Below are 23,391 nucleotides of genomic sequence, written 5' to 3'. Positions count from 1 at the left end.
GTCATCCAACGGGGGCAAGGGAAGGAGGAGATGGATGAAGAGATGTTAAGAAGAATCAGTAGAACCAAAGTCAGGAGTGGTAGTCAAAAGTAGAACCACAGTCAGAGCATGATAATGTAAGAAAACTGCCTTTAGTGCTAAAAAATTGAGACTAGCCCCTGCTGGGGGATACTTTGAGATTAGGCCAAATGAACATGTAAATATTTATTATATAAAAACTGTCATCATTTAATATATACATAACAATAAAAATTTAAACTAATAATTTAACTTTTCTAAATTTTATCTTAATAAAACTGATTACAGAATACTTTAGAATACTGGTGTCAAACTTCAGGGTCCCATCTGACATGTTATGGAGCTTAGAAGTCACCACTACCGTCCTCACAACTCACTAACCTGAAAATCCACAACTCTTCTTGGATCCTTCAAAGAACTGTGGTAACAGGGCAAGCTGCTGCCCCTAGAGCTGGAGAAACAGACAGATACAGAGAATCACAGCTCACCAGGAGCAGAAGCCAGCAGCTGGAGCTAACTTCAGTAGAAATACTTTAAGTTGTAGACCAGTTTGAGAGTTAAAAGCTACAAGGGGGTCCTGTCTTTGGAGGTTGGGGGTGCCCACATTCTTGGGTTTTACTTCCAGGATCTCTACCAGGTTCTTACTGCAAAGATCAGAGAAAAATCCCCTCCTGCTTCTGGTAGGGGGAATGGTAAAGTGACCATTTTGGAATATACCCAGAGTTCTTTCACTTCTTCCTAACAAGGCCTGCCCTCTAGGGAAACTACTTCACTAATGGACTGGGGTTTTACTAAAGCCTAAACTACCTGGGAGAAGGGACATACTCAACTCAGTCTCACTAAAAGGCTGCCATCTAGCTATCAGAATGTAAAACACTTCCCCTCCTCCCACACTTTACCACATCAATAGGGTTCTGGTGTAATAACTGTGATTGCAGCTAAAAGAACTGCAAGCTTCAGATCCTATTAAGGAGTCTCTAGGAAAACCTAGAGAACAATTAACAAGGACACACAGGAAATTTTAGCCTCTAACACCATAGCCACAGCAAACAGTAAATATAGCCTAATTCCTAGCCAGATAAACATAAAACCTCACACTAAACACCCATATAACCTCAGTTCCTTTTACCATATCTTGCTTTCAAAAAAATAATACAAAGCATGCTAAAAGGCAAGAAAAAAAAACAATCTAAGGTTAAAGCAAGCATGAGAACCAGACTCAGATATGGCAGAGATTTTGGAATGATCAGACCAGAAATTTAGAATGATCAATATGCTAAGAGATCAAATAAAAAAGTGGATAACACACAGACTAGATGGGTCACATAAGCAGAGAGATGGAAGTTCTAAGAAAAACTCACAAGGAAATGCTAGAAACTGAAAACATTGTAACAGAAACGAAGAATGCCTTTGATGGGTTTACCAACAGACTAAACACAGCTAAGGAAAGAATCAGTGAGCTTGAAGAAAGATCAATAGAAAATTCCAAAACTGAAAGGCAAAGAGAAAACAGCAACAACAATGTAAAAGAACAGAAGAACTGTGGGACAGTTATAAAAAGACAGAACATGTGTGCAATGGAATTACCAGAAGGAGAACAAAGATGAAGGAATAGAAGGAATATTTAAAGGAATAATGCCAGATTTTCAAAATTAATGACAGACACCAAACCACTGATATAGGAAGCTTAGAGAACACAAGCAGGGCACATACCATAAAATGTACACCTACACATACCGTATATGAAATGCAGAAAATCACAGAGAGAGTCTTGAAACAAGCCAAGGGAACAAGATAGAATTCTATTTGATTTCTCTTCAGAAAACATGCAAGCAAAAAGAGGGTGGAGTGAAATATTTGAAGGGTTGAAGAATAAAAACCACTAACCTAGAATTCTGCATACAGTGAAATTACCCTTCAAAAATGAAGGAAAACTAGACACTTTCTAAGCCACACGAATAATGAGAGAATTTGTCTCCAGTAGACCTGCCTTGCAAGAAATGATAAAAGAAGTTCTTCTGAGAGAAGGAAAATGATAATAGGTCAGAAACTTGGATCTACATAAAGAAGGGAAAAGCATTAGAGAAGGAATAAGTGAAAACAAAATAATATTTTATTTTTCTTATTCTTAATTGACTTAACAGAAAACGGTTTAAAATAATAATAGCAAGAATGCATTCAGTTTTATAGCATATGGGTAAGTGAAATGAACTGGCAGCAAAGTGATAAAGGACAGGAGAGAGGAAGTAGACATGCTTTGTTATAAGGCACCTGCACTACCCATGAAGTGGGACAGAGTTACTTGAAAGCAGGCTTTTATTAGTTGTAAATGTGTATTGCAAATTCTACAGCAACCTATAATAAAATTTATAAAGGAAGTATAATTGACATGCTAAGAGAGGAGCGAAAATGGAATCATGTAAAATGCTCAATTAAAAACAAGAAAAGGGGTGCCTAGGTGGCTCAGTCGCATCCAGCCCCACATCAGGCTCTGTGCTGACAGCTCAGAGCTTGGATCCTGCTTCAGATTTTGTGTCTCCCTCTCTCTCTGCCTCTCCCCTGCTTGTGCTCTGTCTTTCAAAAATAAATAAAATATTAAAAAAAAAAAACAAGAGAAGGCAGAAAAAAGAGAGAAACACTGAAAAGAGAAGAAAAGAAAAAAAGAAAAGAGAAAAGAAAAGAAAAGAAAAGAAAAGAAAAGAAAAGAAAAGAAAAGAAAAGAAAAAACAAGTGCAATGCATAGAAAACAGTTAGTTACAAACTTCACAGCCACTATGGGGTGTGGAGCAGGGTGGAAATAGATAAAACCACAGGGTTCCAATGCTGTAACACGTACTCAAACCACTGCTTTAGAAGAATAGTTTTTCTGATGCCTCCTGATGCTTTCCTCCTTTACAATGTGTAACTCTTCAAGAATCAGGAATAGCAATTCCTACCTTGAAAATACTATCTGGGACTGTGTGAAAGTAGAAGTTCAATGCTTCTAATCCGGTAATCCAAGTCATAGTCTTTGGAGCTTCTGAGTCCTAAGCCTACATCTGGTGAAGTTTCATTCTCCCTGGTCATTTCTGAAACCTTCTCCTTTCTCTCTGGGGAAGAGGACAGGAGGGTGTATGTCTGGGCTCTCGCTGATTTAAGTGTAACTTGAGTTAATAAGAGGGATTTTACCTTTTAAAGCTCTTCTCTTTTACCCTAACAGTTCACCTCAAAGAGTGACCTGTGGAACATCTATATCAGTATCACCGAGGATGTCTGTTAAAGAGGGAGATTCATGGGTTCTGCCCAAGAGCTACTGAATCAGACTCTCAGAGAGTGAGCCTAGGAATCTGCACTGCTGGCAAATGTCACAAGTGAGCCTTATGCACACTGAAGTCTACATCTGAGAACCACTGCTTTAATATATGGCTCCTTTAGAGAGTTGGGGATAGGAATAAGGTTTGGAAGTCACTTCACTTTATGTTTTGGGCCAATTTATTACTAGGAATATTTGCCCCTAACCACTTGCTGAACATGTCTGCTAACCAAATAGAGTAAATGCTCAAAGAATATTTATTGAAAGATTATTTGAGGAGCATAACATGATACTTTCTTAAGTTCTGTGATGAGCAAAACATTTTGATTCTTCTAACCTAGATAGAAGTCATTTTATTCTAAATGAGTTTTTAAAAATTTTATGGTCTTTTTTGTAATGTGTACAGAATAGCTGTCACTTTAAAACTATAAGAGTACAACATGCCAAACTTTATGTAGATGGTAGGCTTGCTCTAATGCAGGCCATCAAAAAAATAATAACTTGAGCTTCCATATCAGTTTGGTCTAGAGAATTCCTGCAAAAGAAAAATAAATGGTTGAAAACATAAGTAGCTATGGAAAATGTAAATCTAAAATAAACAAAGAATTGTAATAAGGTTAAAAAAAAATGAACAGATATGTCAACAAACCCTACATGTTGAGGCACTTATAAGGATGGCCTAAGAGGTTGGGGAATTGGCAGAAGGGTACAGAGGCTAGGGTAAAACAAAAGAGAAAAAAGATAAGCAGACAGAGAACATAAAGGCCTGCTCATCAAACCCTTCCAAGAACCAGAAAACCAAAATCCACAAAAAGGATTTTCGGAAACAAAAAATCAAGCAGTAAGACAGAAGATAAGAGAAACGGGACTTTTACTGGGTTCTTCAAGTACTGAGTCCATGGGGCACACATACACTACATTATACTTCTATACCATTTTGTAAAGGCATTGGTAACCTCTAACGTTAGCATCCAGTCAAAATTATATAATCCCATCAGCATCTGCAAGAAAGAAGGACCTGGCTTGATTTTCAGTTCTTTGTTTTTAGTTCTTTCTTACATTCCCAACGTGGGGAAATGGAGCTTGGAAAAACTCAGCTTGGGAAAACTTGGGAGACTGAGCTAGAGACTATTCTTCCATTGTTCTTTGTACAAGAAGAGATAAGGAGTGAATAGAAGCAATAAGTGATCATTCCCTAGAAGCTTTCCTTTTCAGGAGACTGCCACTTAGAGGGCAGGCGAGGTGATCGCTCCTACTGTCAATTTGTTAGCAGGGTGTGTGTGTGTGTGTGTGTGTGTGTGTGTGTGTGTGTGGCGTGTGCATGCTTTGCATGTGTGCAACTGCATATGTGCATGAGTGTGTATGTTACAGGGACATGAATGGTACTGCACAACGTTCAGTCTGACTTACCTTGCATCTAGCAGCAGCAGATTATACACCGACATGAGTACTGTCACTCTGAAAATGGGATAGAGAGTTAGGTTCTCAGCAGAGGAGAAAAAAACACAGAAAGAGAGAGAACACAACCGCGTGCACACAAATGCACACACATACACTGAAATTCTCCAAACTTGTGGGTCAGAGCAGCTGGGAGGGAGTCGGTCTTCCTCCCTTCCTGCTCTCTCTTTGCTGAACAGCCAAATGAGAGACTGAACTCTAACAAGGAAGAAAGAACTGCCAACAGTCACTGAAAACTCACTCTGGATGTTGTAGGAAGATACGGTCTTTTTCAAAGACACAGCTGAAGCAGCAGACTTAAAATTTGTAAAAGATGGTGTAGCTGCACAAAAATAAGAGAAATAAGGAAAGCTGTGAAGTGATCATCAGCAAAGTCCTCTAGCGTTAATCTGTGATAGAAGGTTAACAAAGAAGTTCTGTAAGCAGAAAGGAAAAATTACCTGTAAATAACTTTTTTTCCAGTTCTTCTTGAATTTTAAGAAGAATCCTCTCCTGTTCTAAGGCTTCTATGTACTTGGAGTAGCACCAGGTTGGCTAGAAAGACAGCTTTCAAAGTTAATTTTGGGAATGTTTGTCCCAGGAAATAAACTGAAGGTAAGATGGCCTATATAAGCCTCTTCATTTAAACCTTTTATTGAAGTATAACAAACTTCAATAACAGATCATTGAATAGGACAATTCAATGATGTGTCTAGAACTATATGAGTTATAACTATTTCTCAGTGAATCAATGTTGCAAAGGCTTTATGGAGTTCTTGACAGCTATTCATGCATATATATATATATATATATATATATATATATATATATATATAATTTGATTGTGAATTTAGGTGCTCAAGAGAGATCCAAGTTTTTTTGAGGGGGGTAGTTTTGCATTTGTATTAATTACAATTCTTAAATGTGCAAAATCTATCAGAAACAAATGCACATACAGAGAATCCACACTTGCAAAATGGCACAGTATTATCACTGTACCAATTGCTAGAGTAATTCAACATGTATCTCTTCAATAGCAACAACAATAATAATTTACATTTAGGAAATGCGTTTGGTTTCCAAAAGCTTTTTAGTTTCTTACGAAACTCTTGAGATATATGACAGGAGATTGTCATCATAACCATTCCTTTTTCTCACACTTTCTCCTTTTAACAGACAAGGAAACAGGCTCAAAGCAAATTCAGGGATTTTTTTTCAGGCTCCCAGGTAACACTGACTTGTAAGTGACATTGAAAATTAGAAGCTTGTTATCTCTAGTTCCACATTTCACCCTTTTTTATACCACGTTTCTGAAATTTAATGCTAGTCATTTGCTAATAAATGTTTTTCCCAATGGCATTATTACATATCATACACTTTAGAGGTTACCTTTTTCAATATATGGTGTCACAAAATTGACATTCCCCTTTTCTCAATAATAGCTTTATAGTCTATCAGTTATCTTTATTGAGCGGCTGAATTTATTTGACATTCTTAAATGCCAAAAAGATTGTTTCTTGAGCTAGAATCCTCTTAAGATGCAAACACAAGTCATTAAAAATGGACATGACTTATGAAATTTCAGGGACGTGATATTAATGTACAAATGTAAATATAAACATAAAAATTGTAAATGTATTCATTGATGGTCATGTACTGGCCAATTTTATGAGCACTTCAAAGAATTAAGAAATTTGAGATAAAGGCTTTGACATTTTTCTTTCTTTTTTTTAAACCCAAGAATATGTCAACCAAGTGTATTCTGTCTTGTTCCCTATCTGCCTTATTCTCTTTTTCAATAAGCTAGTCATTTCAACTGCTGCCACTTAAATCTTCTTCATGTGTATAAAAAAGTATTTTCTTTTATTATATTGTCCAGGATCAGCTGAAATTTTAATAGTCTCTGAAGGCTCAAGGGAATTCCCTTCCAATCTCTCCTAGAATAATTTTACCCTCATTTTCAAACAAGCACAACTCTACTACTGGACAATAACTGAGTTACTGCATTCTACTATCCAATGTTTTAAAGAAGTGGTATCTGTGACACCCGTACAGCTTACCTGTCGACCATATGCTTGCAGGCCGAAAACTGGGTCACTGGGTAAAGCAGCTGTTTTGATAGCAGATCCTGAAGAACTTGCATATTGTTTGCTTCCATCCTGTAATTATATTAAGTTATTAAAAAAGGGGGGGGTAAAACTCTACTAGTATAAACTTACAGCTAAGGAGTCATAACATTAGATGAAAAAATATCTTCTAATAAGTACCACACTCGAGGTCTCATCAAGTCAGTGTTACTAATTTGACATCATTTATGAACTCTTTACATTTATTTCCTACTAATATAAAAATATTTAAAAATCAGTGATAAATTATGAAGTGGTATGTAAAAATTGCCACCCAATTCTGGCATCTAGGAAAAACCATTGTAAACCTTTTCATAAACATCCATCCAAGCTTCTCACTAGGGAAAGACATAGATATAACCTGTAATTTTAGTATTTATATTTTATTACATAAATTTCAGACAAATGGAATCACACTGTATGTGTTTTTGAAATCTGCTTTTTCATGCAAATTGTTGTGAAAATATTTCTAGTGGAAATGTAAAGGGGAGGGTCTTAGTGTCATTCACCAGGATGCCTACAATTCAATATATAGTATACACCTGAATATGTGGATAATGAAATGTATAAAATGCATCATCAATGAATTAACTGTTCTAAGCACTCAAATCTTGAGTGATAAAAAATCAACTATATCATCACTTCAACAGGTAAATAATAGTCTAGTAAAGGTATGTATCACAGATAATTTAATCAATGCCTGCTACTGGGAACTTAAGCTATTCGATTTTTTTTTTTATGATTATAAATGATGCTAGTTGATGACAGAACTCTCCAAGAAATCCAGTCGTGAATGAGAGGAAGACTATAACATAGGCACCCAAAATTAATTAAATATTCCTATATAAACATTTGTATACATAAAATAATACTCCAAATCATAAATGCAGAAACTTGGGCCAAAAATAGACCAAAAATATAAAAAGTAAAATGAGTTTACTGAACTTAAAAGAAGACTGAAGAAAAAAAGACAAAAATCTCTGAAAAATGAAGCTATAAGGTACCCAAGGGAGAAAAAATTTGATTGAATAGAGAGATAGGTAGGGGATTTATACACATATTATTTATATACACTTTCTGATCCATACACATGCATACACATGGTATATAATATGTATCATATATATGTATCAAAAAGTTTAAATATACACATATATACACACATATGATATGCATATAAATCTGCCCCCCCCCCAAAAAAAAACCACTTAGCAAAGACATAAGCCTACAGACTCAGGAATCTGAGCAATCCTCAAACAGAATAAGTACAAAGAAATCCACACGAGACGTATCATAATCAAATTCTGAAAGCCAAAGACAAAGAAAAAATCTTGAAGGCAGTAAGTAAGAAACAATACCTTACCTATAGGGAAAGGACAGAAGAAAATAATAAATCTTGGAATATCAGGAAGGAAGAAAAATGGGAACAGCAAAAGTATGGGTTAATGTAATAGCCTTTTCCTCCCTCCTTGAGTTTCCTAATTTATGTTTGATGGTTGAAGCAAAAATTATAAAATGTCAGAGTTTTCATTTTCTGTTTTATTCTTATGATGGCTTTATATGGATATCATCTGCCATTTTCTGCTCACTTTGAAATGTCTTATATTTTCCTCAACCATCAATAATACCGATGTGGTTCTCAGTATATGCTGAGGAAATATTTAAAATAACTATAAACAAGAGATGGAAAAAGACTTAAAGTGGGGGGGTGGTTAGTTTCTAGACTCTAGTCAAACTGGGAAAACGTTAACACCAATAGACTAGGAAAAGTTACTTATCTATAATGTGGTATCTAAAGCAACCACTAAAATATCTAAACAAAGATACACCAAAATAAAAGTCTAAGAAATATACAAGTAATCCACAAGAATGCAAGACAAAGGAAACAGAAAATAATGAAAAATAGAGGGAACAATCAAAACAAGAAAAAAAATGGCAAGCATATTAAAAACCATAATAAAGACAAAGAGACTAAACACACCAAATAAAAGACAGAAATTGGCAGAATAGATTTAAAAAACACCACCGTGGCCCAACTATATGCTGTTTATAGGAAACTTAATTGAAATATAATGATATAGAAAGTAAAGGAATGAAAAAAGATACACCATACAAACATCAGAACAGAGCAAGTTGGTTTTGCAGCTTTGGAGAAGTTTGGCAGTTTTTTGAGAACCTCCACAGTCCTCTACATTGTTTATGACACCATATATATGTATAAAACACTATCTTTAAAAAGAGCTGGGGGCGCCTGGGTGGCGCAGTCGGTTAAGCGTCCGACTTCAGCCAGGTCACGATCTCGCGGTCCGTGAGTTCGAGCCCCGCGTCAGGCTCTGGGCTGATGGCTCGGAGCCTGGAGCCTGTTTCCGATTCTGTGTCTCCCTCTCTCTCTGCCCCTCGCCCGTTCATGCTCTGTCTCTCTCTGTCCCAAAAATAAATAAAAAAAAAAAAAAAAAAAAAAGAGCTGGAAGAATATATCCCAAGTTTAATGGTTGCTCTTCGGGATGGGGAGGGTAATGGAACTCAGAGCTGGGGTTAAGAGAGTTTGCTCTTTCTGCAGTATTTACTCTTTCTACAATATTTTAACTAGGGGAAAAAATGAAGCAAAATGTTAGCAGTGTTTGTCATCATATTACTTTTGTATTTTTTGATACCTTCTAAATTTCTTTAAAAAAATAGAATAGGTATAAGCTTGCAAGTAAATAAAATACATTAGTCATGAGCAGTTAGCCTTTTTCAATTCAAAGAAAGTAGATAAATATAAAGAGACAGACAGATGAATGGTTGAATAAATGGACAGATTGACAGACAAATAGGCAGGCTGGGCAATTTATAATTCATATTTATAAATTTTGTGGTCAATGTATCAGTTTGTTATTGTAATATTGAAAATGCTTTCCCATGAGTACATAACATTTTTTTCATTCATTCATTTTTGTTTTTGTTCCTGATTTACTCAATAAACACTGCTTAATAATTGAGCCTGTGCTGGACACTGGTCTAAGCGCTATGATACACAGATGCACAAGACAAATACTATCCTTGGGAATCTCAGTCCAGTGAGAATGACAGATGCAAAAACCTATTCATGAGACAATATAAAGCATTCTCCAAGAGAGGTAGGAATGTTACTACAGTGGATGTGAACTGCTTGTGCGACCTAGGAGGGTAAAGAAAGCTTTCACATGGAAGAGGTGACATTTGAGATGTATTTTGAGAAATTCAAAACAAAGTCTGAAACCTCTGGCTAAAGGCTTAAAAGCCACTAAAATCTGTATTCTATAATGTCTCTGTATTTTCCCCAGCCTGAATTCTTCTGCAAACTCATACACACCACATACCTTTTAAAAGTCTGACTCAACTCAAAATGAGTCTTGTCTTACCTTTGCAAATTTCTCGTCTTCTGTGACTGCCAATTTTTTTTTCTTATTATATTCTTGTCTTCTCTCTAAAACACTCATAATTTTTTCATCAGTTAAGTTCTTCCTAAACTCGCAAAACTGAGGCCAAAATTTAAATAGAACCCCAAAAATTGTCATCTGTATAAAAAACAAAGTATGTCTCAGATTACAATTTTACACAAATGTACCAATTTAAACTCTAATTCACCATAATAATGGATTAACTATTCTATCTTTAATATACAGCGTGTTTCCTCCAACTTACTGTCTCCAGACATCTTGGCATAGTTTAGCTCAGCACATGCTTATCATCAATGTTTTTTACTACCAATGAGAAGTCTTTCTTTAAAAATAAAACCATATACTTAAAAGTTACTTTATTCTTTATGTTTCCCTAACCAATTGATTGTATTAATAAAGAATCCATTAGGTCTTTTTTAAATAAGAAATTTATGTTTTCTTTTAAAACATACACTAGTTGATCTGCCACACACTCTGCTGTTTTATGCAAGTATTCCAAATATTCAGTCCATCAAGAGGAACGCCTCTGTGCCCCCTTTTTCTTTCTTTTAGAGAAAGGAAATACCTCTGGAAAAGCTCTTAAACAAAGCCGCAGATCTAAAAATAAATCTTGAGTAACTTTTAAATGATATAATCTCTTTTATGTGAGAGCAAGAAAAGTAACATTTAAAAAGCAGGGTGGTATCCCGGACAAAGGCTTTCTATGAGGACACTCCACATTAAGTGATTAATTGTGATATTTATAGAGATAAGAATTGTTGCTCAAAGTCCCATGCCAAGTATTTCCATTAGTTCCAGAGGCATATATTACTTCCAAGAAGGTAGGACCTGCCACATCAGATCAAGTCCAACATCTTGTTACTAGGAATGGCCTTTACCTAATGCCCTAGAGAAAACTGAACCATCCCATTAGGCTCCAAGCCAACTCTTCAGAGGAAAAGAGGAATTTATAAAAAGTAAGTGCTGCAGTGATCAATAGAGTCCTCAACTGGCTGGTATATTTCATTACTCCTCTTTTCTGTACATGAATATTATTAGTAATTCTAAAATTTTTTATTCCTTTTAAAATACAGTTTTATCATTTAATTCTGTAGCCTCTTGACATTGTGATCACAAAAGCTAGAGATACTTTCTTTGATGAAATGTAGGCTTTAAACCAAATTTCATTTACATTTACCTGCTATATCTTTATTTAAGTAATCCCCTGATCTAATGTCAAGGGATCGTGGTAGTTTTTATATGAACTTCTTAAACAAATACTTCTCTTCCTTCTCTATTTACCAACTATTGACCCTACTTCTCAGTTATCTATCCAAAACCTGAGTCATTCCCTGCTCTCAAATACATTTATTTCCATCTAGAAAGTCTTCCAGCAAACGTCATTCAATTAGAACACAATTTTTCAATGGCAGACATAAAACGACTCTACTCCTAAAAGCTGCAATTAAGATTTTAAGTTAATAACATATGTGTTAGTCACAAAAATTACTCTGTACCATGAGAACCTCAAAAGATAATCAAACTGTAGGTAGGAAAATGTTGTAATAAATATAGAGCTACTTTGCTCACTGGCAGTAGATGGGCAATGACTTTAGTATGAGTTAAAAGGGCCAGTGAAAATTTGGTTGAGTGAAGAAAACTTCAAAGTTATTAGGGGTGCCGGTGGGGGATAGGAAAAGGTCACACTGCTAACAATATTAGAACAGGCAATAGGCTTTTTTATCTACTATGCAGCCCTTTCACTTAACTTTGCTCTCATTTCCAATTTGATTTTACTCCTTTCTGTCACAATAGATCACTTCTCATGTCAATCATCCATGAGTTCAAGTATGTTATCGAGCGCCTATTCTGTGCTAGGCATTTGGGCCACAAGGATAAATAAGAAACATGCCTTGCCCTCAAACACCTTACAATCAGATGGGAAAGTCAGCATAAAAATAGTCATTTTCAGTTTTGTGCGATAAACAGAAACATATGCAGGATGTTACAGAAGCACAAGGGAGAGAAGATGATAACACAAAAAACTCAGGAGGGAAGAGAATAAGGCTCCTTTGTAGAACCAGAGATATTTCAGCAAGACTGCTGGGTGAGGGCAGGGAGTGGTAAGAGATGTGCAACCAGACCTCTGGTTTGCACACCTGGGTAGAAGGTGATGCTATTCCCTGAGCTTCCTTAGGAAACGCAGGAGGAATAATCAGTTTGGTGGGGTGAGGACTCTATAGAAAGATTCTCTTATTTTCTGATGCTCTAAAGTCCACATTTAAATTATGTCTAGGACTCTATTTTAGGAAATCAAGTAGAATGCATAGAGGACTCCAGTACAGTTTGCTGGCTTCAATCCCTAGACAGTATGGCAAAACCAACCAATATAAGCAGTTCCAGACATGCACTTGCAAACTCAAGGTCTTTGATGTAGATGGGCAAGCCCTGGCCTGGTTATCCAGAGACCTAGGCTAGGCTAAGTGATCTCTAAGATCTTTTCACAAACATACTACGATTCTGGCACCATGTTTTCTCTATTTCTCTTTAGCACTTCCTCAATCATTCATCTGTATTTTCACCTATTTTAATGCATAATTTGGATTATGAGTCCATTTCAGTTCCTCAGAGGACTTAGAACACAGCTGGCTCACAAATGAATGTTAAGGAATAATGGCCTTTTTTCCATGCTCAAGGGCAATTGTATCCTAAATCTCTGGTTCATATCACTTAAATCATGACATGGCCTTCCCTATTACCCCTATTATAATTTATTTTTCTTAATCATTTTTCAAGAACAACATCACTAAAAGGCTTTTAAAAATGCAAATAAATTATGTCCACCAAATCACTGTTTTCTATTATTTATCTTAAAAAGAAGTAACTTGAGCAGGTTAACAGGCATGATTTTCTTTTCATGAGCTTGTGTACTTTATGTTGGTTAGGTACTTAAATCTCCTCTCACTTATTTTATGAGCTATGTGAATATTCCAATCTTTAAAAATACACAAATCTTGGGACACACATATTTTACACATATTTGTGGTAGCAGATTTTCTAAAGGAAACATGAATGGTGGGAAAGGAAGGAGGAATTGGCTGGAGTTTTATAAGCTAAAAACAAAAATGATAATCATAGAAAGTCAAGGATAGTATTTAAATAATTATATTTGCTGTTTATTATCAACAAAATAGTAAGTTATTAGTTTCTTATGTTCTGTGGAATACGCAAATATTTTTTCATTAAATAGAAGTAATCTCAGTTAAGGAAGGAAGGTCGTAACCCTGTCAAATATGAATAATGCAAAATCTTTAAAAGAATATCTAGATTGTTAATGTATTTTAAAATACGCTTAACTGCATGCCCTGATCTCTTACCTGTGCCTCTCTAAATACATAGGGTCCGAACTCCTTCCTGTGTTCAATAATCTTCTGGGCTTGCTCTATTGGAATGTCAATTTGTAAAGCTGGTGGAATACTAGAATTAATAAAGCAGTTGATAATAGTCATGATCTTCTTGTGAATGATGGACTCATCACAATGAGAATGGCACAAGTCCTGAACAAGGAGGAAAGAGAGAACAGTATATAATTAACGCATTCCTAGAACACTTTGTAGAATTGTGGCAATACATCTTCCAGTAATACATAGATTTTAACTTCAGATCAAGAGGACATGAGGACATGTGAAAGCTATCTTTCTATAAAACGGTATCTTCTATTTCTCTTGGGTTTGAGGAACCTAAGACGTTGATGCATACATCGTACATAAATACAGGTTTCATTTACCCTCGAGTGCTTCTACTCCTAGGTAAAGGAACAGCTTCAAAGTCTACTTTGACTCATTCAGCAAATTTATATTGGGTGCCTACTATGTACCAGCTGAGCCCCAAGATAGTATCTGCCTTTAAAGGCTCAATCTTACTGGAGGAGAAGCAAGAGAACACATTACTTCAATATGAGTTAGCTAATAAGTACTACAGTAGAGGTGTACACAGGATCCTAGGAGAACACTGAAAACGGGTACCTAACTCAATCTGCAGGTGGATGTAAACGCTTTCCCAACCAAAACTGCTTCAACACCAAGGTGACTTAGGCTCGAAAGGGCAATATAATTGCAAATGGCATATTGGATTAAGGGCTAGTATCCAAAATCTAGAAAAAACTTATCAAACTCAACACCCAAGAAAACAAATAATCCAGTGAAGAAATGAAAAACATGAACCGGGGGCGCCTGGGTGGCGCAGTCGGTTAAGCGTCCGACTTCAGCTCAGGTCACGATCTCGTGGTCCGTGAGTTCGAGCCCCGCGTCGGGCTCTGGGCTGATGGCTCAGAGCCTGGAGCCTGTTTCCGATTCTGTGTCTCCCTCTCTCTCTGCCCCTCCCCCGTTCATGCTCTGTCTCTCTCTGTCTCAAAAATAAATAAACGTTAAAAAAAAAAAAAAGAAAAACATGAATGGACACTTTTCCAAAAAAGACCTCCAGATGGCTAATAGACACATGAAAAGATGCTCAACATCACTCATCGTCAGGGAACTACAAATCAAAACCACAATGAGAGACCACCTCATGCCTGTCAGGATGGCTAAAGTTAACAACCTAGGAAACAACAGAAGTTGGCAAGGATGTGGAGAAAGGGGAACCCTTTTGCACTGCTGGTGGGAATGCAAAGTGGTGCAGCCACTCTGGAAAACAGTATGGAGGTTCCTCAAAAAATTAAAAATAGAAACTACCCTATGATCCAGCAATGGCACTACTAGGTACTTATCCAAAGGATACAAAAATGCTGATTCAAAGGGGCACATGCGCCCCGATGCTTACAGCAGTGCTATCTATCATCAGTAGCCAAACTGTCTGTCAACTAATGAATGGATAAAAAAGATATTATACACACACACACACACACACACACACACACACACACACACAGGAATACCACTTGGCAATCAAAAGAATGAAATCTTGCCATTTGCCACAACATGGATAGAACTAGAGTGTATTATGCTAAGCTAAATAAGTCAGAAAAAGACAAATACCACATGATTTCACTCATGTGGAATGTAAGAAACACAACAGATGAACATTGGGGAAGGGAAGGAAAAATAAGATAAAAACAGAGAGGGAGGCAAACCATTAAGAGACTCTTAAATACAGAGGACAAATTGAGGGTTGCTGGAGGGGTGTGGGGTAGGGGGATGGGCTAAATGGGTGATGGGTATTAAGGAGGGCATTTGCTGGGATGAGCACTGGGTGTTACATGTAAGTAATGCATCACTAAATTCTATTCCCGAAATCGTTATTACACTATATGTTAACTAACTTGAATTTAAATAAAAATAAATATAATTAATTAATTAAAATAAATTTAAAAAAATTTTAAAGCAAAAAGGGCAATATAAGCAGGATGTTGGCAGTGACAGGTGCGCCACTATGTATCTTTTAGTATTTATACTTTTATAGTTAGCCTATTAAATTATCTTCCTTATACCCAAAGAACTCAAAAATAGGGACCATACATTTAAAAGGCCCAGTTTTATGTGACAAATACAGGGCTATCATTTTTTAAAATAAAGAGGTAGCTTAGCTTGAGTTTATGGCATTTCTTTGTCAAAGACATTGTTCTCCAAATCACAAGAAAGCAGACAAATTTGGAAACTTGTAATTCTAGGCCAGAAATGAGCTAACACTTATTAAGTACTCACTGTATGATGGGCATTGTAATCACTATCTTATGGGCACTATTAAAGAAAGAAGAATTTAAGTGCTGGCCATATAAAATCCTACATAAGTTACATGTGGAAAAAGCTTGATATAAATGTTACATTAAGACAACAGTTAGCATTTTTAACTCAATTTAGAACCCCCCCTCAGAAAATGCCTATTTATACAACATATGTTAGATGTGTTACCAAATGTGTATTTTTTCCCATTACTAGTGAGATTATCATATATAATTATTTGGTAAGCCTCATTTATAATTATGGAATATAAGGCTTGTGAAATAACAAGTTTTTGGAGTTTTCATTTTGAGGGTGAAGGGACAAAAATCAGAATTGATTTTTTTTTTCTAATTGTTCTGCCCTACTATGCCATTAGCTCAGTTAACGTTACCTATCATTAAGGTCCCAGTTTATTTTTATTTTTTTAAATGTTTATTTATTTTTGAGAGAGAGAAAGCAGGGGAGGGGCAGAGAGAAAGGGGGAGAGAGGATCCAAAGTGGGCTGTGCACTAACAGCAGCATAAGGGCTCAGTTTAAACAGAGTTTCCTCTAGAAGGCTTTTGGTGACTCCCTCAGTTCAGGAGAGATGTCTATCTTAGGTACTCCCATTACCCCCTGAGCTTCCATCACCACTGCCCTAGTCACAGTCTTACAACTGCCTTGTCTATCGCTCATCTGTCCCTCCCATGACAGTGTAAGCTCTAAGAGGGAAGACTATTTTGATGATGGTTGCATCCTCAGGATTTTTCGTGGCCCTTTGTAGATGTTCAAAAAGTATTTGCTGGATGAATATACTCTTCCAGTTTTTTTCTATGGACACACACATACACACACACACACACATACATGTACACACACACTTTAGATTAAAGTATGGTGTTTTATAGTAACTAGGTTTTTTAAAAAAAAATATCCTTTCCCATCATTGATTGTTCTCCTACAGCATGATTTTTAATGGCTGCAGAGTATCTAGGTTCTTCCCAAATATTCACAATTCAGAACAGTGTTTAAGAACACTGATTAATCATTGTTCTGAATTGCGAAAATATGGAAAGAACCCAGATCTTTATCTCTTAGCATATTACCACAATCTTTGCTGGGGGCAGGGAACATAACTTAGTGGTTAAGGGCATAAACTTTAGCAATAGAATGCCTTCGTTCAAACTCAAGCTCTACCACTTAATTAGCTGCGTGATGTCAGGAGTTTCTTAACCCTTCTGTGCCTCAGCTTCTTCATCTATTAAATGGCAAGAATAACAGTTTTGACCTACTAGGATTCTTATAAAGAATAAATTAGTTGTTACATGAAAAGAATTAAGATAACATGTGCCAGATAGCAAGCACTTAATAAGAGTAAGCTATATAAAAGTGAGTTCAGTAAGATTTTGCCAGGTGTAAAGCTTTCCACCTAGCAAATTCTCTCAAGACCCAATTCAAATATTATCGCTTCTGCTAAGATTTGCTTGACCTACTACCCTCCCTGCATCATTCCCTCTCGGCGCCAAAACTATACCTAGTTAGAACATGGATTATAATCAATACTCTTTCATGTTATTTGTTTTCATGGATGTCCCCCTCCTTGAGGGAAAGCAATGTATTGTATTTACTTTTTATTCCTACTATTTAGCTTAATGGCTGGCATACTAGGTACTTAATAAATGCTTACTGAATGAACAAATTCCCTCCTATAGCATGATTTTTAATAGCTACCTAGAACTGTATGTCCTTCATTCTATACCACAAAAAAAGATATTTAAATGAAGACCAAGGACAGCTTTGAAGAAGAAGTGGTCACACAACTAAGGGTTGACTTCCTATGAGTGTGGTTTCTTAAAATGCCTTTCTTGCAAAGTTTATTGTATTACCTCTGTCCTAGCAGGGTTGGGCTTATTCATATTCTTATTAGCTTAAAAATAATTCTGCCCACTCACAATAGCTGCCTTTTCTGGAAAACAGGCTCTACCTCCTAATTAAAAAAAAATTATTTTAATATTGCTTATCTTGTGACAGACTTTGAAAAAACTTATCTCAAAATATTTTTTTCTGAGAAAATTTCTAAGGTGAGAAGAGTACAAAAACTGTTCATAAGAGAAAAGGGTAGAAAAGAGTTTCACGGAATGTTGGAGAAAGTTTGGAGATAGACTTTATTGAGAAATTGCTAACTATATAGAATATAAATGCTGCAGAATATTTGTATTACATAATTCATACTTAGATTATAAGACCAATTGAAAGTATTATCCTCTTGAATTCCAGTTTTATTTTTATTCTCTACTTTTATAATGGGATAAAATAGGCTACTTGCCCAGAAATGAATCTGTTACCCAGGGGAGCATTTAGGCAGAGTCTGGATGCCTCCTCTTAAGTATTTCTAAACAACACTCCTATATTCAAGTCTAGATTAAATACCTAGAAAGTCCTTTCCTTTCTTTAATGCAAAGATTCAATATGATTTCAATGAACACTTAAACCTAAAAAACAAGTGCCTAACCACTTGTTCTTTGACTTATTTGTTTTTGTTTTGTTTAGAATGTGGCCATTCTTTCTTATTTATTTTTATTTTTTTATTCTTTGAGAGAGAGAGAGAGTGCACACACATAAGCAGGGAAGAGGTAGAAGAAGAGGAAGGGAGAGAACACTAAGTAGGCTCCAAGTCCAGCGTAGAGCCTGATGTAGGGCTCAATTCCATGACCATGAGATCATGACCTGAGCCAAAATCAAGATTCTGACACTCAACCAACTGAGCCGTCCAAGCGCTCTGTGGCCATTCTTGCTAATAGAAAAGCTCCTCTCAGCTCTGTTGGTTTATTTATCAATAATCCGCTACCTTTGATTACCATTGCTGGAAATATGGTTGGGAGAAATTCTGGGAAAGAGGTCTTGGTTCAAGTACTGAATATGGATATCTTCAGGAAAAAATGTCTATAGTACATTTATAGAGAAATGCTATGCAAAAATGTAATTAAAACTCTTTTGAGAAAGGTTCTCATTAAGTCATAATATCTGTGAATACCTTGAAAAATCTAATTCTATCATTCCAGGGCTCATGCTTACTCTTCACCGTGTAATAATAAATGTATCTAACATAGAACAATAAATACCTCAACATTTACATATTGGTATGAAGATGACAAAATTGGAATATCTTAATACAAATCTTGTCCATATAGTTACAATTAAGAATCTGGTGTGTTAATGCATTTCCTCCACAAAAAGAGGTAGTTTTCTCCAGCTTCCAATATAATACCTTATATTTTTGTACTTCTTGCCAAAAGAGTACCCCATTTTCCAATAAATCTCCTTTTAGAGCCACAAACCGTTGAAACTGTCTTGCGGTAACTGGATTCAATAATGCTTTACGAAAAGCCAGGATTTCACAAGATGAAGATATCCATTTACTCTCCACAGGCTGTCCATAACAGAAAATACAGAAAATGAGCTGTGTTCTAAAAAGCAATAATAAAGTCATTTATTAGGCTAAACATTACCAAATTCAACCTCCTTTACTTTGGGTTGTTGAAATTTACAGCAAGGATACAATAGAATTTGGCAACCTTAACCCCTCTGTTCTCCCTTTTCTCTCCTTTATATTCTTATGGCATCAGGTTTTTAGAGGTGGAGAGAAAAATAAATGATTGGATGATTCAGAACATATAACTACATTGATTAAGGATGTCATTACATTTTGGGACTAAGGTGAAGAACTACACTTTAGTGCACTGCGTGAGTTCTGTGCTTAAACAGAAAAATATAATCATAATGTTATGATATATATTGTTACATTATTGTTATGTATTTTGTAATTACATATGTATATCAGATATATAGTACATAATGTACCATATATGTAATACATATGTTATGTATTAATATATAACTCTCCTGCCTTTTAAGGAGTAAGAGCACTTGAACATTTAAGATATTTTTTCACATCTTTAAAAAAAATTACCAAATCCTGTTAATTTAAGCAGGAAATTAGTTGTGGAGCTTCTATTTAGAAAAAAATAATGTTTTCAGGTGACACATCTTTGTATTATTTTAATAAAATTGTTATTAATACTTCATAATAGAAGAAATCATCATTAATACATTATTTTTAATAATAAACTTCCTCTGAGGATTTACTTTACATAACAAAAAAGCCAGAAGGACCCATAGTGTTTTAGTAATGCTTAAAGGTAATACTTAGTTTATATCTTCACAATTTTGAAATACAAGATGTCTACTTTTAAAATTTTGGCCATTTTAGATCACATATCCATTCCTCTTTAGCCTCTCAGATTAAAAAACATAAGACATAGATTTTACTGAATTTACTGAATAGTAATTATTTTACTGGATAAGTTTTATTAACATTCCCTAAATCTGAGTTTAGCCTACAACCATCCAAAGAAGCATCATCCCAACAATGTTTTAAATGAATTTAGGAATTATAGTAACAATCAGTCAAAGCACCATGATAAATACCCATTATTGGTTAGGCATAAAGTAAGTTTCTTGAAACAAATCATATGTGACCATCAATGTGTTTAAGAGAGTTATGTAAAAGGCACTATGGGAACACAAAAGGAGTAACTAATTCTGCCTGGAGTAGCAAAAGCTTTGCAGAAGGGTGTTGAGGATGACATCTGAATTGGAAACTGAAAAGTAAAGGCAACACCAGGCAGTCTAGAATGGCAGTGCCTTAACCCAGATAGAGCGATTAGATGTCTAACACTGTTTTAGTGAGGCACATGTCATGTTCTCTGGTCAAAAAGTTAAGACCCTCAGCATATGTTCCGTATTAAAATTACAGCCCTATAAATAGGAACAATTATGTATTAGACTGGGATGTTTATTTAAAACCCACTCAGCAAATAGTGTTTTAAGACCTGCTTCTTAAGATACTAAAACTTAAGTCATTTAACTAAAACCTGTAATTTAAATAAGCAGAAAATAACAAAATATATAATGCACAATATGAAATATAAGCCCGTTCTACTCAGTATTTCAATAAAAAAAATATAGCAAAAGACAAACATAAGAATGGTTTATTTCCTTTTAAGAGGAAAATACAGAAAAAGAGCATCCTAACAGATACGTATAATCCTCTAATAGTCAAATAAAATTTTATGTTAGTTAGTTTGTAGGGGGTCGCCTGGGTCTAGTCCCACATTCCAGCAAGATCTGAGGAAGAATGAGTACACATAAATTCGTAAGCTCAAAAAGAAGACTGTTTATCATGCTTGTTGAAAGACAAAATAGGCACTTTCTAGTAAGGTATCATAGCATAGTCGTTTAAATAATCACCAAAATGACAGTTATCTTAATTCTTTTAAAGCCAAACTGTAATTTCCAACAAAGAGCATAACATAAGATAATTTAACTTGGTAATTCTGCTGCACACATCACCTCATTCTTTTTGTGTAATCCAGTCTCAGTAATAAATAAACTATCATAGGCTGGAACGAACAGCTTGTCTCAATAAATCCATCACAAGCAAGATAAACAAAAATACACATTTACCATCCAATATTTAAAGCACGCTTCTAGGGTTTAGCAGTTCAAGAGGGCTTTAAGAAGGCAGCGCTGGTAGAATCACACTTTCCCCCAGAATCCATCAGCCAATTAAATGTGTCGGTGGTCAGTTGGTGGCTTAGAAAGCAGGGTCTATGATGAGGGTCTCTTTTAATACGTGTGTGTGTTGGGGGGGGGGGTAGAGATAATTCTTTGACAGAGCAGAGGTTGCAAGAGGAAGAATATAACACACACTACTTGCCTTCCAGACCCCGATTTTCCTTTCATGCTTCTGTAGTAAGAGCTCCTCAGCTACATCCCTCATCTGTACCTAGAAGCAAAACCATTTATTTTTTCCCACTTATCCAGAGTGCCTACATTTTTGTCATCATTTACTAAGTTAATAACTTTTAAAAATGAGGTAAAGGTCAGCAGGGATAAGAGATAGTGCAGTTTAGGAGAAAGAGGATCTGATTTAGCAATGGAAGCCCTTCCTAAGTGCCTGGGCAAGTCACTCAAATTCTCTGAACAGTTTCCCACCTGCAAAGTGAAGATAATAATACCTTAGTGTATTGCGCCGAATGCAAATAGAAGTTTCACTTTGGGTTACATGGAAATTGAAGCTGGAGAGATAATGAGGACTTCTCAGATTTTGGTGCTATTTTTCTAGCCACAACTAATTTTAGAACACAAAAGTTATTCAAGACACGGAGGAAATATAGTAGATATTTCTTGAGGTTATTGCCTGTTCACAATATTTTCCCCTGGGAACCACTCCCGCCAAATCTGTGCTATGTGAATCTACCTCCCTGTCCACAGCGGATACATCCAGGCACTGACCTAGGGAGACCAGGTCTTGGATCATGACTACTGAGTCTTTTTTATAGCCACAGCTGTCCGGGAACTTTCGCTGGGTTTCCAGGGCTGTCCTGGCCCCTGGCCTTTCTAGAGCTTGGGTGCCAACTCTTCCCCTCAGTGTGTGAGATGTTCCAGCACTATTTTATAATAAATGTTCTCCCTTCTCTTTTGTCTTTGGCGTAAGGTTGCCGGAATCAGTTTATGTTGCTGGCCACCCAAAGAATGCTAAGTCAGGAAATGGCTACAAGTTACAATAAAGTTATTATGGCAAACATAGAAAATGTGGTAAATAATACTAGTGAGCCAGAGCCTGAAGGAAAGAAATGAGGAAATTTGAGTTGTCCCAAAGCTTATTTCCAGGAACTTTTTCCCTAAAACAAGACAGCTCTTCTTCATACTATAAATTCTATATTCCCAGCTGTATTACGTTTCCCATAACTTAAGGTGCTCAGAAGACTGAGGGTATTTCCCGATAAGTAAGGCTCAACGTGTTTGAAAAACTGAATATAGAAGGCAGTTTTTTTTTTAATGTTTACTTATTTATTTCGAGAGCGGGGGAGACAGATGAGAGAAAGAGAGATGGAGAGAGAGAATCACAAGTAGGCTCCATGTTCAGCATGGAGCCCCACATGGGGCTGGATCCCACGACCACAAGATCATGACCTGAGCTGACACCAAGAGTCGAATGCTCAACCGACTGAGCCACCCAGGCATCGCAAGGGCAGTTTTTTAAGATTCCTCCTGATCAACTAATGGTATGCGCTTTGCATACTATAGTCCAAAATTATATGCTCTGCCCCTGTGTTAATTTATAAAGATCAGGGTTGCCTGTTTTAGGTGTGATGACAATTTAAATAATCAAAGTAACATGTGCTTTTTATAAAGTAAAAATAAAGCAAAAACAAAAAACATCCCACTTTACAAAGTAAGAAGTAAAAACCTTCTTCCTCCCCAAACCCATTCCCAGAAGGCAGATCCTTTTAGATCTTTTTCCATAAACACAAATATAGGTAGATAGGTAGGTAGATAGATAGATAAATAAAAAG

General features: G+C 36.0%; 1 protein-coding gene across 1 annotated transcript in view; it reads right to left on the bottom strand.

Annotated features, from left to right (window-relative positions):
* The window catches only part of RGS22 (regulator of G protein signaling 22), a 173,534-nt gene that overhangs the window by 38,992 nt on the left and 111,151 nt on the right, over positions 1-23,391 (bottom strand). The window contains exons 21-29 of the mRNA XM_047088840.1: positions 21,750-21,818; positions 19,239-19,400; positions 13,652-13,831; positions 10,257-10,412; positions 6,808-6,906; positions 5,209-5,302; positions 5,010-5,090; positions 2,966-3,161; positions 400-469 (exon numbers count right to left, since the gene is read on the bottom strand). Coding sequence (XP_046944796.1) covers positions 400-469; positions 2,966-3,161; positions 5,010-5,090; positions 5,209-5,302; positions 6,808-6,906; positions 10,257-10,412; positions 13,652-13,831; positions 19,239-19,400; positions 21,750-21,818 — 1,107 coding nt within the window. The remainder of the gene's footprint in view (positions 1-399; positions 470-2,965; positions 3,162-5,009; positions 5,091-5,208; positions 5,303-6,807; positions 6,907-10,256; positions 10,413-13,651; positions 13,832-19,238; positions 19,401-21,749; positions 21,819-23,391) is intronic.

Source organism: Lynx rufus, unplaced genomic scaffold (assembly GCF_022079265.1).
Source record: "Lynx rufus isolate CCGP_SWC_20201006 ecotype Redwood Valley unplaced genomic scaffold, mLynRuf1.p SCAF_26, whole genome shotgun sequence".
NCBI classification, from domain to species: Eukaryota; Metazoa; Chordata; class Mammalia; order Carnivora; family Felidae; genus Lynx; species Lynx rufus.
The sequence above is the reverse complement of the archived record's forward strand: the minus strand, read 5'-3'. Positions and strand labels throughout refer to the sequence as shown.